The sequence below is a fragment of the Ranitomeya variabilis genome, chromosome 5 (assembly GCF_051348905.1).
Source record: "Ranitomeya variabilis isolate aRanVar5 chromosome 5, aRanVar5.hap1, whole genome shotgun sequence".
NCBI classification, from domain to species: domain Eukaryota; kingdom Metazoa; phylum Chordata; class Amphibia; order Anura; family Dendrobatidae; genus Ranitomeya; species Ranitomeya variabilis.
Genome location: NC_135236.1, coordinates 90903349 through 90916253, shown reverse-complemented (window position 1 = coordinate 90916253; position 12905 = coordinate 90903349). Strand labels below are relative to the sequence as shown.

At 48.5% G+C, this 12905-nt stretch overlaps 1 protein-coding gene across 6 annotated transcripts in view; it reads right to left on the bottom strand.

The window, feature by feature from the left end:
• GPAT2 (glycerol-3-phosphate acyltransferase 2, mitochondrial) overlaps positions 1-12905 on the bottom strand; it is a 129770-nt gene that overhangs the window by 50145 nt on the left and 66720 nt on the right. For all 6 annotated transcript variants that reach the window (XM_077262933.1, XM_077262938.1, XM_077262935.1 and 3 more), the window contains one exon: positions 89-159. In XM_077262933.1, the coding sequence (XP_077119048.1) occupies positions 89-159 (71 nt within the window). The remainder of the gene's footprint in view (positions 1-88; positions 160-12905) is intronic.

Here is a 12905-nt window from a genome sequence, read left to right as displayed (position 1 = left end):
ATAATTATAAGTCTTCTAACTGCTGGCACGAGTCCTGTCCAAAATTCCCATGGGACCCACAACTCACAACTCCTACGGGACTACTCACAGCTCTGTATTTATGGAGCAGAAGCGCTGAAATGATGTGCGAAGACATGATGGCTGTACAAGACACGGCAGCTGGAAGACAGAAAGTGGAGGGTTAAATGGCGCGTGCGGCACAGGCTTCCATTGTTTCATAGTTGTGATCACAGATGTAAACAGTGATTATTCAGCGAGCCGCATACACAATAACAGCCTGTCACTCTCCTACTATGAGGGAGAGATATTAACACCGGTGTAAGGAAAAACAAGGAAGATCCAATAAAGTCTCCTATAGCTTCCTACAGACGCCACGAGATTGCAGCCTTCCTTTCCGCCAGTACGGCCCATAGGACTATGACACATTCATGTGTGAGGCCTCGCTAGGACCGGATCCAGAGACATCAAGATCTCCTAATAAGACTTTAGTGCAGAAGTTCTCCTGGATAACACGGGGTGAAAAAGTACCAAGGATTCATTAAAAGGGTTAAGTTATTCCTGGCTACAGGAGGTCGGTTGTTGTGAAAGTTTATTAAGAGTTGAATGAAGATATGAGGACGGTTTGGGGGGCTTTGGGACATCAGTTGTGTGATTGATGAAGGTTTATGCTGTGCCATGGTAAAATAGTAGACAAACGGAACAGGCATAACAAAAACTACTCCCCGACCTAAGGTGATGAACGAAAGCAGAAGGGACACATCCACGGATGTGGCTTCATAAAGATCTTTAGATCATTACTATGGGTTTACTAGTATGTCACAAAAGCCCAGACACGATCCTCTGTTTTAATAAGCGGCATAGGTTGTATCATTGGTACAAGGTCACCTATTTGCTGGAGAACCGCGCCATTCTTTGCGATATTGCTGCAGCCCCCTCTTTATTGTTCTGAGCCGCTGTCATCTGATAAAGGATCACTTCAGCTGTACGCGCAAATCACCAACATATCAAAGTGTTCAAAAGGCTCCAAGACAAAAGGATTGAGGGAGATAGAGCAATTTACATTAATGAAGAGGAAAGAAATGAGAATAAACCCATCTGCAGCTCGCCTACGACATGATGTAGGGAGGAGCGAATGATGGGGGGCGAGAGGCTGCAGCTCTGAAATTAAAGGAGCTTAACGCCATCACTCCATCATCTATCTCCTATCAGCACATACAGTCATGGCCAAAAGTATTCACACCCCTGCAATTCTGTCAGAAAATTCTCAGTTTCTTCCTGAAAATGATTGCAAACACAAATTCTTTGGTATTATTATCTTCATTTAATTTGTCTTAAATGAAAAAACACAAAAGAAAATGAAGCAAAAAGCAAAACATTGATCATTTCACACAAAACTCCAAAAATGGGCCAGACAAAATTATTGACACCCTCAGCCTAATACTTGGAATTTTAGACCATTCTTCTTTGGCAAACTGCTCCAGGTCCCTAATATTTGAAGGGTGCCTTCTCCAAATTGCTATTTTTAGATCTCTCCACAGGTGTTCTATGGGATTCAGGTCTGGACTCATTGCTGGCCACCTTAGAAGTCTCCAGTGCTTACTTCAAAAAACACTAGAAAATGGTTTGAGAGAGTGTTTTGGGTCATTGTCTTGCTGGAAGACCCATGACCTCTGAGGGAGACCCTGCTTTCCCACACTGGGCCCTACATTATGCTGCAAAATTTGTTGGTAGTCTTCAGACTTCATAATGCCATGCACACGGTCAAGCAGTCCAGTGCCAGAGGCAGCAAAGCAACCCCAAAACATCAGGGAACCTCCGCCATGTTTGACTGTAGGGACCGTGTTCTTTTCTTTGAATGCCTCTTTTTTTCTCCTGTAAACTCAATCTTACCCCGAGACATAAAAAATCCAGGCTGGAGTTTGCCAAAACTTACCTGAAAAAGCCTAAAACGTTTTGGAAGAATGTTCTCTGGTCAGATGAGACAAAAGTAGAGCTTTTTGGGCAAAGGCATCAACATTGAGTTTACAGGAGAAACAAAGAGGCATTCAAAGAAAAGAACACGGTCCCTACATTCAAACATGGCGGAGGTTCCCTGATGTTTTGGGGTTGCTTTGCTGCCTCTGGCACTGGACTGCTTGACCGTGTGCATGGCATTATGAAGTCTGAAGACTACCAACAAATTTTGCAGCATAATGTAGGGCCCAGTGTGATAAAACAGGATTTTTGGTTGCTTACCGTAAAATCTGTTTCTTGGAGCCTCCATTGGGGGACACAGGAACCATGGGTGTATGCTGCTGCCACTAGGAGGCTGACACTATGCAAATAAAAAAGTTAGCTCCTCCTCTGCAGTGTACACCCCACCGACTGGCATTATACTCTTCAGTTAGTGAGAAAGCAGTAGGAGATAAGTAACAAGGTTGAAAAACCATAACCACAAACTTGAGAATTGTAAACCTAAGAACAGTCATAAAAACATATAACAGAAACATTGGGAGGGAGCTGTGTCCCCCAATGGAGGCTCCAAGAAACAGATTTTACGGTAAGCAACCAAAAATCCTGTTTTCTTTATCGCCTCTCATTGGGGGACACAGGAACCATGGGACGTCCCAAAGCAGTCCCAAGGGCGGGAAAAAAGACTTCCATCAGGTCAGAGGACTCACCACTGCCGCCTGCAAGATCCTTCTGCCTAGGCTGGCATCCGCCGAAGCGTAGGTATGGACCTTGTAAAATTTGGCGAACGTGTGGATGGAAGACCAAGTTGCCGCTTTGCAAAGCTGTAGGGCGGAAGCCCTGTGGCGCACCGCCCAGGAGGCGCCGACTGCCCGGGTAGAGTGAGCCTTAATCCCAGGAGGGGGCACTCTGTTCTTGACCCGGTAAGCCTCCAAAATTGCCATTCTGATCCAGCGAGCAATAGTCGCCTTAGAAGCCGGTTGGCCTCTGCGCGTGCCATCAGGAATGACGAAAAAGGAATCAGTCTTTCGAAAAGTGGAGGTTCTATCCAGGTAGATCCTCACAGCCCTGACAAGGTCCAGCTTGTTCAGAGAGCGCTCCAGAGGATGAGTCGGAGCTGGACAAAAGGAAGGTAAAATGATGTCCTCGTTGAGGTGGAAGGTTGAAACCACCTTAGGAAGAAAAGAAGGTGGAGGTCGGAAGACCACCTTATCCTGGTGAATGACCAAAAACGGAGGTCGGCAAGACAGAGCCGCCAACTCGGAAACGCGGCGAATAGACGTGATGGCCACAAGAAAGGACACCTTCCAAGATAAAACTGATAGAGGAATCTCCCGAAGGGGCTCAAAGGGAGAAAACCTCAGGACGTCCAGTACCAGGTTCAAATCCCATGCATCCACAGGGGCCCTGTACGGCGGGACAGTGTGGGCCACTCCTTGAAGGAAGGTCTTAACCTGTGGCCGAGAAGCTAAAGTCTTCTGAAAGAGGATGGAAAGCGCAGAAACCTGGCCCTTCAGGGAGCTAAGAGCCAGGCCCGAATCCAGTCCTGCCTGAAGGAAGGCCAAAAGAGAAGGCAGGGAAAAGGTCATGGATGGAACGCGGTTGGACTCGCACCAACGGAAGTAAGCCTTCCAGGTACGGTAGTAGATCCTGGAAGACGAAGGCTTCCGAGCCTGAATCATGGTATGAATCACCCGGTCTGAAAGGCCGGACGCTCTTAGAACCGCGGTCTCAACAGCCACGCCGTTAAACTGAGCGACCGAGAATTCGGGTGGCAGATCGGACCCTGAGACAGCAGATCGGGCCTGTCTGGAAGGCGCCAGGGGGCGTCCGCGAGGAGGTTGACGAGCTCTGCGAACCAAGCTCTCCTGGGCCAATCCGGGGCGATCAGGATGACCGGCACTCCTTCCGCTTTGATCTTCTTCAACAGTTTGGGAAGAAGTGGAAGGGGTGGAAACAGGTAAGGCAGCCCGAACTGTGACCAAGGGATGGCCAGAGCATCGACGCCCACTGCGAGAGGATCGCGAGACCTGGAGACGAACTGCGGAACCTTCCTGTTCATTCGAGACGCCGTGAGGTCCACGTCCGGAGTCCCCCATCGAAGACAAATCTGATGGAAGACCTCCGGATGCAAGGACCATTCCCCTGCCGCGAGGCCCTCGCGGCTGAGGAAGTCGGCGGCCCAGTTGTCCACGCCGGGGATATGCACCGCCGATATCACTGGAACTGTAGCCTCTGCCCAAAGGAGGATCCTGGAGACCTCGGCAAGGGCTAGGGAGCTCCGGGTCCCCCCCTGATGGTTGACATATGCCACGGCCGTGGCGTTGTCCGTCTGGACCCGGACTGGCAGGCCCCTGAGAATAGTTTCCCAGTGGCGGAGGGACAGAAAAATGGCCCGAATTTCGAGGACATTGATTGGCAGAGACGACTCCTGCGACGACCAACGGCCCTGGACCGTCAGGTGGCGAAACACCGCACCCCAGCCGAGCAGGCTGGCGTCCGTCGTCACCACCTGCCAGTGAACTGGAAGGAAGGACCTGCCCTGGGAGACAAGAGGAGACGTCAGCCACCAGTTGAGAGACTGTTTGACCCGAGAAGAGAGACGGATTGGCCGATCCAGGGAGAAGACAGACCTGTCCCATTGAGACAGAATGGCTTGCTGGAGGGGCCGCGAGTGAAATTGGGCGAAGGGAATCGCTTCCAATGTTGCTACCATCCTCCCCAGAGCCCTCATGGCCGAACGGAGAGAGAGAGGCCGACGACCCTGGAGCAAGCGTATGTCCCGACAAAGAGTGGATTTCTTGTCTTTGGGAAGAAAGACTCTGGACTGGCGAGTGTCGAAGAGCATGCCCAGAAAGATGATGCGCTGAGAAGGGATAAGGCAGGACTTCTTCCGGTTGACCAGCCACCCGAAACGGACTAAGGTGTCGATAAGAATAGACAGGCTTTCGTGGGCCTGAGCAAAGGACGGAGCCTTGATGAGGATGTCGTCGAGGTAAGGAAAAAGGACCAGGCCTCTGACCCTCAAGATGGCCATCAGTGCTGCCATGATCTTTGTGAACACCCTTGGCGCGGTTGCTAGGCCGAACGGCAGGGCAACGAACTGAAAATGTTCCCGGAGCACTGCAAAGCGCAGGAAACGGTGATGTCCAGGAAAAATCGGGACATGTAGGTAGGCGTCCTGGATGTCGATTGAGCACAGAAACTCCTGGGCCTCCATGGAAGCAATTACTGAACGAAGAGATTCCATCCTGAAGCGTCTCAGATGAACTCTCCTGTTCAGCAATTTGAGGTCCAGAATGGGACGAACCTTGCCGTCCTTTTTCGGTACCACAAAAAGGTTCGAGTAGAAACCCGTGAAACGTTCTTTTTCTGGTACGGGAACGATAACCCCGGCTTTGAGATAAGTCCGCCTGCCAGGCCTTGAGCCAAACGGTCCGGCGGATGGCAACAGCATTGCTGGAAGCCTGAGCCGCACAAGACGCGGTATCCAGGGAGGCGGAGACCAGGTATTCAACCGAGCGGTGAGGCCGTAGAGCGGCGCGGCAGTGGAAAGCCAGACGTCCCCTGCCAGGCTGTCACGCTGTAAGAGGGGACATTGTGGCCGCCGAGCCGTGCGGCTGCAGGGAGAGCCCGATGAAGGGTGCAGCTAAGGTGTGATCCCTAAGAAACACCGCATTAAGGTACTTCTACTTCCCCACACTGCGAGGAAGATCCCGGGGGGTTGGAGAGGAAATACTCACCTAAACATCCCACGCCGTTACTAACCTGAGGGGAAATGAGACGTCCACGGAGCCATGATGGACGTCCTCGTCTCCTCCAACCGACAGGCTCTGGTGGGCGAGTGGGTGGGGGACGGATGCAGGACCGGACTTCTAAACACGCTGGTGTGCTAGGCTCTTGGTCCTGCAGAAGGATCTATGAGGATACGGGGTGGCAGTACACGCCGTACTCATAGTCCGAATTGTGGGAGTACAGGTGTGACTGTTCACCCTGTATCCCTCCGGAAATCTGAAAAGAAACGACGCACATTGAGGTAGATAAGGGTCTAATGAAAGACCCGTGTCCACCTCCTACTGACACTAAGCTAAACTGAAGAGTATAATGCCAGTCGGTGGGGTGTACACTGCAGAGGAGGAGCTAACTTTTTTATTTGCATAGTGTCAGCCTCCTAGTGGCAGCAGCATACACCCATGGTTCCTGTGTCCCCCAATGAGAGGCGATAAAGAAAGTTGTTTCTCCCTCAGAGGTCATGGGTCTTCCAGCAGGACAATGACCCAAACACACTTCAAAAAACACTAGAAAATGGTTTGAGAGAAAGCACTGGGGACTTCTAAGGTGGCCAACAATGAGTCCAGACCTGAATCCCATAGAACACCTGTGGAGAGATCTAAAAATAGCAGTTTGGAGAAGGCACCCTTCAAATATCAGGGACCTGGAGCAGTTTGCCAAAGAAGAATGGTCTAAAATTCCAGCAGAGCATTGTAAGAAACTCATTGATGGTTACCGGAAGCGGTTGGTCGCAGGTATTTTGGCTAAAGGTTGTGCAACCAAGTATTAGGCTGAGGGTGCCAATACTTTTGTCTGGCCCATTTTTGGAGTTTTGTGTGAAATGATCAATGTTTTGCTTCATTCTCTTTTGTGTTTTTTCATTTAAGACAAATTAAATGAAGATAATAATACCAAAGAATTTGTGTTTGCAATCATTTTCAGGAAGAAACTGAGAATTTTCTGACAGAATTGCAGGGGTGTGAATACTTTTGGCCATGACTGTAATACAAGAGTTGTGAAGACCCCAAAATCAACCTGAGTGGTAACTGAGAGCAAAGTGCCGAGTCCATGAGAACAACAACGCACGGACTCAACATTACAAGACGCTGACTGGTGATCACCTGAAATTATGACCAGCACGCCGAAGACACTCGACCATGCTTGGATAACCCCTTACCCGAGCACGTTCGCCCATCACTATTCATATCTCCCCTGGGTGTCCAGATGCAAGCCAGCCTTATATCACCTAGCACAAAACCCAAAATTGGATGGAGTGGTGTAAAGCCGCCGCAGAACTCAGGAGCAATGAAATGTTTTTTGTGCACTGACGCACCACACTTCTCCATCTGGCATCTGGTGGACGAGTCTGGGGTTGGTGAACGCCAGGAGAACGTTACCAAACTAAATGCATCATGCCAGCTGTAAAGCATGGTGGAGGAGAGATATCATGGGGTTGTTTTTCAAGGCTTGGCCTTGGCCCCTTGGTTCCAGTGAAGAGAAATCTTAATACTTCATTCCTCCATACTTTCTCCAACATCAAAGTCTGACCTCACAAATGCTCTTTTGGATGAACAGGCAAAAATCCCCACAAACACCTCCAAAACCTAGTAGATTCCCTAAAAGAGTGGAAGTAGATACAAGACCAACTCCATATGAATACCTCTGGACTTAGAGTGGGGTGTCACAAACTCCTGTGGGTGTAATGTGTAGCTATCCCAATACTTGTTTCTTTATAGTGTCTTGTGCTTTGTAACATTGGAAAATGTCTTCTTCTCCAGCGATGGTTGAGAAAGAGCAATGGGTTATTCTATTCGCTCTGCCAAAAAAGCCCCTGTACCCTGATGAGTCCTACGTGACGCCCACTGCTGGCATTTCACGCTATTCCCCTTAACATTAATATTAGCTGAGCTAGTTATTAAAAACAGAACAGAAGACAGGAGGACAAAACACCATGGTTGGGAAGAAGATCGGTACCAAAATATCTGTGTCTTCAATATAAAAGTGTAAGGCTACTCCCATAAACACAATGGGGCGCAGGTTGTCCCCATGCCATCATACACATCTAACTGCACCACTATTTTTCCCAGCAAACTGATGTAAGTCAATGGAGTTCAATAGGCACTAGTGGCATCCGTCATGTGGAGGATCTGGCAACATGTAGAGGATGTCATCATAGGTTTGGGGTAAACTTCATTCAGACTATGAGGGGAGTTATGTGTTGGGATCACATTAGTAAGCATGTGCCTAGTATGAGGTCATGTGCGTAGTATGAGGTCATGTGCCTAGTATGAGGTCATGTGCGTAGTATGAGGTCATGTGCCTAGTATGAGGTCATGTGCCTAGTATGAGGTCATGTGCCTAGTATGAGGTCATGTGCCTAGTATGAGGTCATGTGCCTAGTATGAGGTCATGTGCCTAGTATGAGGTCATGTGCCTAGTATGAGGTCATGTGCCTAGTATGAGGTCATGTGCCTAGTATGAGGTCATGTGCCTAGTATGAGGTCATGTGCCTAGTATGAGGTCATGTGCCTAGTATGAGGTCATGTGCCTAGTATGAGGTCATGTGCCTAGTATGAGGTCATGTGCGTAGTATGAGGTCATGTGCGTAGTATGAGGTCATGGGACAAGTATGAGGTCATGTGTGTAGTATGAGGTCATGAGCGTAGTATGAGGTCATGTGCGTAGTATGAGGTCACGTGCCTGCTATGAGGTCACGTGCGCGGTATGAGGTCACGTGCGCGGTATGAGGTCACGTGCGCGGTATGAGGTCACGTGCGCGGTATGAGGTCACGTGCGCGGTATGAGGTCACGTGCGCGGTATGAGGTCACGTGCGCGGTATGAGGTCACGTGCGCGGTATGAGGTCACGGGCGCGGTATGAGGTCACGGGCGCGGTATGAGGTCACGGGCGCAGTATGAGGTCACGGGCGCGGTATGAGGGCGGTATGAGGTCACGTGCGCGGTATGAGGTCACGTGCGCGGTATGAGGTCACGGGCGCGGTATGAGGTCACGGGCGCGGTATGAGGTCACGGGCGCGGTATGAGGTCACGGGCGCGGTATGAGGTCACGGGCGCGGTATGAGGTCACGGGCGCGGTATGAGGTCACGGGCGCGGTATGAGGTCACGGGCGCGGTATGAGGTCACGGGCGCGGTATGAGGTCACGGGCGCGGTATGAGGTCACGGGCGCGGTATGAGGTCACGGGCGCGGTATGAGGTCACGGGCGCGGTATGAGGTCACGGGCGCAGTATGTGGTCACGGGCGCAGTATGTGGTCACGGGCGCAGTATGAGGTCACGGGCGCAGTATGAGGTCACGGGCGCAGTATGAGGTCACGGGCGCAGTATGAGGTCACGGGTGCAGTATGAGGTCACGGGCGCAGTATGAGGTTATGTGCGTAGTATGAGGTTATGTGCGCAGTATGAGGTCATGGGCGCAGTATGAGGTCATGGGCGCAGTATGAGGTCATGTGCGTAGTATGAGGTCATGTGCGCAGTATGAGGTCATGTGCGCAGTATGAGGTCATGTGCGCAGTATGAGGTCGTGGGCGTAGTATGAGGTCGTGTGCGTAGTATGAGGTCGTGTGTGTCGTAGGAGGTCACGTGTTCAATATGAGGTCATGTGCCATCAGTACACAATGATGGGTTCATAGTTGAGGAGGTAAAGCTTAGGACAGTGCTGCATTTTCTGTGTTAACAGACAGTACCTGGGGCAGACAGCAATATTTCATTGCCTTCCGTGTACTTCCTGCACAGCGAGGTAACAACATGCGGAGGAGCTCTCAATGACTCAGACGTGTCGCAGGCCTTGCTCCTACCTCACGCTGGCATCACTGAACATTACAGCTGAATACTCTCACAATCACCAGGGTCTTTCTATTATACAGTAGTAAATAACTACTGGAGACTTTCATGGACTTTTATGCATTTTAACATGACTAATGTGGTGAAGTTAGAAGGAAAATAACGACCACTAAAGCTTTTTCATGGTCAGTATGTTGCTCTATGATTGCTGTTATTTTCAAGCTGCTTTGTAAGAGAAAAAAAGTGACAACCGTCTGTCTCACCATCGCAAATAAATTAAAGCCGCACTTTGAAACGCTATAGTGTGTAAACATTGACTATAGGAAATTGCAATTAGATTAGTACTATTGAAAATAATAAACTTCCTTTCTCCAGCAGTAATACAGTTCCAATTTCCTATATTCCATGTTTACATATTATAGCGTTTCAGAGTGCGGCTTTAATTTGTTAGTTACATATAGAGTGGATTCTTAGCTTGCACCTGTTCACGTTTGTCTTTTTTGGAAGAGACGGTCAGTCTTTTGCTCTCTGTCTAACGGTATATGCAGACGATCAGTAATCGCTGCAGGTTGGATACTGTGCACTTGTGCAGTGTCCAACCCACAGCGGCCAGATGTTACAGCATAGTGGATGGGATTTCAAGAAATCCCATGCCCACTATGTTCACAGATGCCCACGATCACCCGCAGAGACAGACATGCGGCACGTTTTTCCAGACTGCAGCATGTCAATTTCTCTTGCGGAAACGCTAGTCTCTGAAAGAGATATTTTGCCCATACAATTCACCCATACAATGTATTGAACACTGTGAATCCGCACGGTCCAGTGCTAACATGCGGATTCACCTACGTTCAATAGATGGCAGCGCTTTGGATGCAGCAAACATGAACTGCTTCCAAAGCGCTGCTACTCCGGATCATCTTCACCCTGCCTTACCATCACAGACAGTCTTGGCATATGTACAAGATATCAGATATCCCAAAATGGCCTCACAGATGCCGGTACAACCTCTGGCCGCTGACAAACAAGTGAGAGCCGGCTCCATTCATGGTCCCTATGGATAGGGCGACCTGTTACCACCATGATTGGTTGGACGTGTGTGCAGGTCCTAAAGGTGAGATGTGCATCTATTGGACTTTTATTAAATGTCTGTAGGGAGAATATTTATTTGATTTGTGCTTACAGCAGCAGGAGAGCCCATCCCTGGACACAACACCGAGGAGACCAGTAACACAAGAGTAGCAAGCAGGTGTGCGACAGTCCGTGGAGAATTGTAGATGACTGTGGTGGTGCCATTACCAGCAGTATCATTGGAGGGCATTTTTCAGGTCATCAGAGTATTCAGGCACCATATGAAGGGCAGTTTTTTTGCTACATGACCCCGGACCCCACAATTTGTAAATAGTATGTCAGTATAGCTGGTCTATTCTCAATAATAGACTATAGCATAGTTAAAATATGGAGGGAGGGAGATCCCTGGACTTCTATCACTAGTGGAACCATAAATGGTCCTACTGCCATGGAGGTTTCTGCAGGAAGGGGTAGAATACTCTTAGCCTTGACAGAAGGAGCAGGAATCTTGCTGACACGATTCGCCTCTTCCCAGTCGGCCAGTAACCAGAAGACTTATCCCTGATCCCACCAGCCCCTTTCAGTAGTCACCAGAAGTACAAGTGAAGGGATGAAATAAAGGCTTTGTGGAGGTTTATCTCCAGATTTTTGCTGTGCGGTTAAACACGTCCCCTGGAGCAATGACCGCCATACCATGTGCACACTTGGATCCAATTGTGGAGGTGACTATGTGGACTGATAAGGGACAACACCATGGTATCAGCCCTATATAAGTTACACGGTAAGGATGATCCAATAAGGGATATATATATACTCTGCATATATTAGGTAAAAGCTCCGATTCACTCCTTGAATACCTCCTCGTTTAGGTGTAAGCAATGTATCATTTGATGAGCATATAGAAAAAGAAAAAAGTAGGCCTAACAAAGCGGGAGTCACCACCATATAAATAACAGGATAACAACTTTATTTCACACATATGCAAGAGACAGAACATTTAAAAACATTAAAAACAAAGGGATGTGACATATCCCTATATGAACAAAAAGGCCCATAATACGGCCACAGCACCGCACCACCCTCAAAAGGGTATTATTTACACATGCCCAAGATAATAAATAGCCTGTATAGAAAATAGTTTGATGGCTTGAAATAATGGCTGAAAATAACCGGCTCCCCCAATGCTCACCAACATCAAATTGCAGAGGTAAGGTACATGCCTAATGATGACATGCAATCTGGAAAGAGACAAAAATGCACATAATCCTAAGCTTTATATGTAACCAGACTTGGACAGCATACAATAAGCTGACATGGATGAAATACCCACCAGAGAATAAAGGACCATGACCTGGAGCACGAGGGTAAATAGAGCAGCCAAAAGATTCCACAGAATACTTACACGGGCATGTGCACCCTAAAGGAGGTTAAGTGCGGGCAGCAGACACTGGGTGTCTGCTGCCCGCACTTAACCTCCTTTAGGGTGCACATGCCCGTGTAAGTATTCTGTGGAATCTTTTGGCTGTCTGCTGCCCGCACTTAACCTCCTTTAGGGTGCACATGCCCGTGTAAGTATTCTGTGGAATCTTTTGGCTGCTCTATTTACCCTCGTGCTCCAGGTCATGGTCCTTTATTCTCTGGTGGGTATTTCATCCATGTCAGCTTATTGTATGCTGTCCAAGTCTGGTTACATATAAAGCTTAGGATTATGTGCATTTTTGTCTCTTTCCAGATTGCATGTCATCATTAGGCATGTACCTTACCTCTGCAATTTGATGTTGGTGAGCATTGGGGGAGCCGGTTATTTTCAGCCATTATTTCAAGCCATCAAACTATTTTCTATACAGGCTATTTATTATCTTGGGCATGTGTAAATAATACCCTTTTGAGGGTGGTGCGGTGCTGTGGCCGTATTATGGGCCTTTTTGTTCATATAGGGATATGTCACATCCCTTTGTTTTTAATGTTTTTAAATGTTCTGTCTCTTGCATATGTGTGAAATAAAGTTGTTATCCTGTTATTTATATGGTGGTGACTCCCGCTTTGTTAGGCCTACTTTTTTCTTTTTCTATATGCTTTACAATGGTCCTTGGGCCTAGGTTTGAGTCCCACTGACCGTGGTGCCCCCATTTTGCTTCTTTGGATCAATGTATCATTTGATGTTACATGTGGTCAGGGGCATTTTAAGCCTAAAAGTATCCAACAATTATTTGTAGGTGAAATTAATGGTAAGGCAGAAAGGTTAGTGAGACAGGACTTTCATCAGTGGACTCCATTACACAGAGGTGGCCTAGGCCAGTGGATCTAAGCCA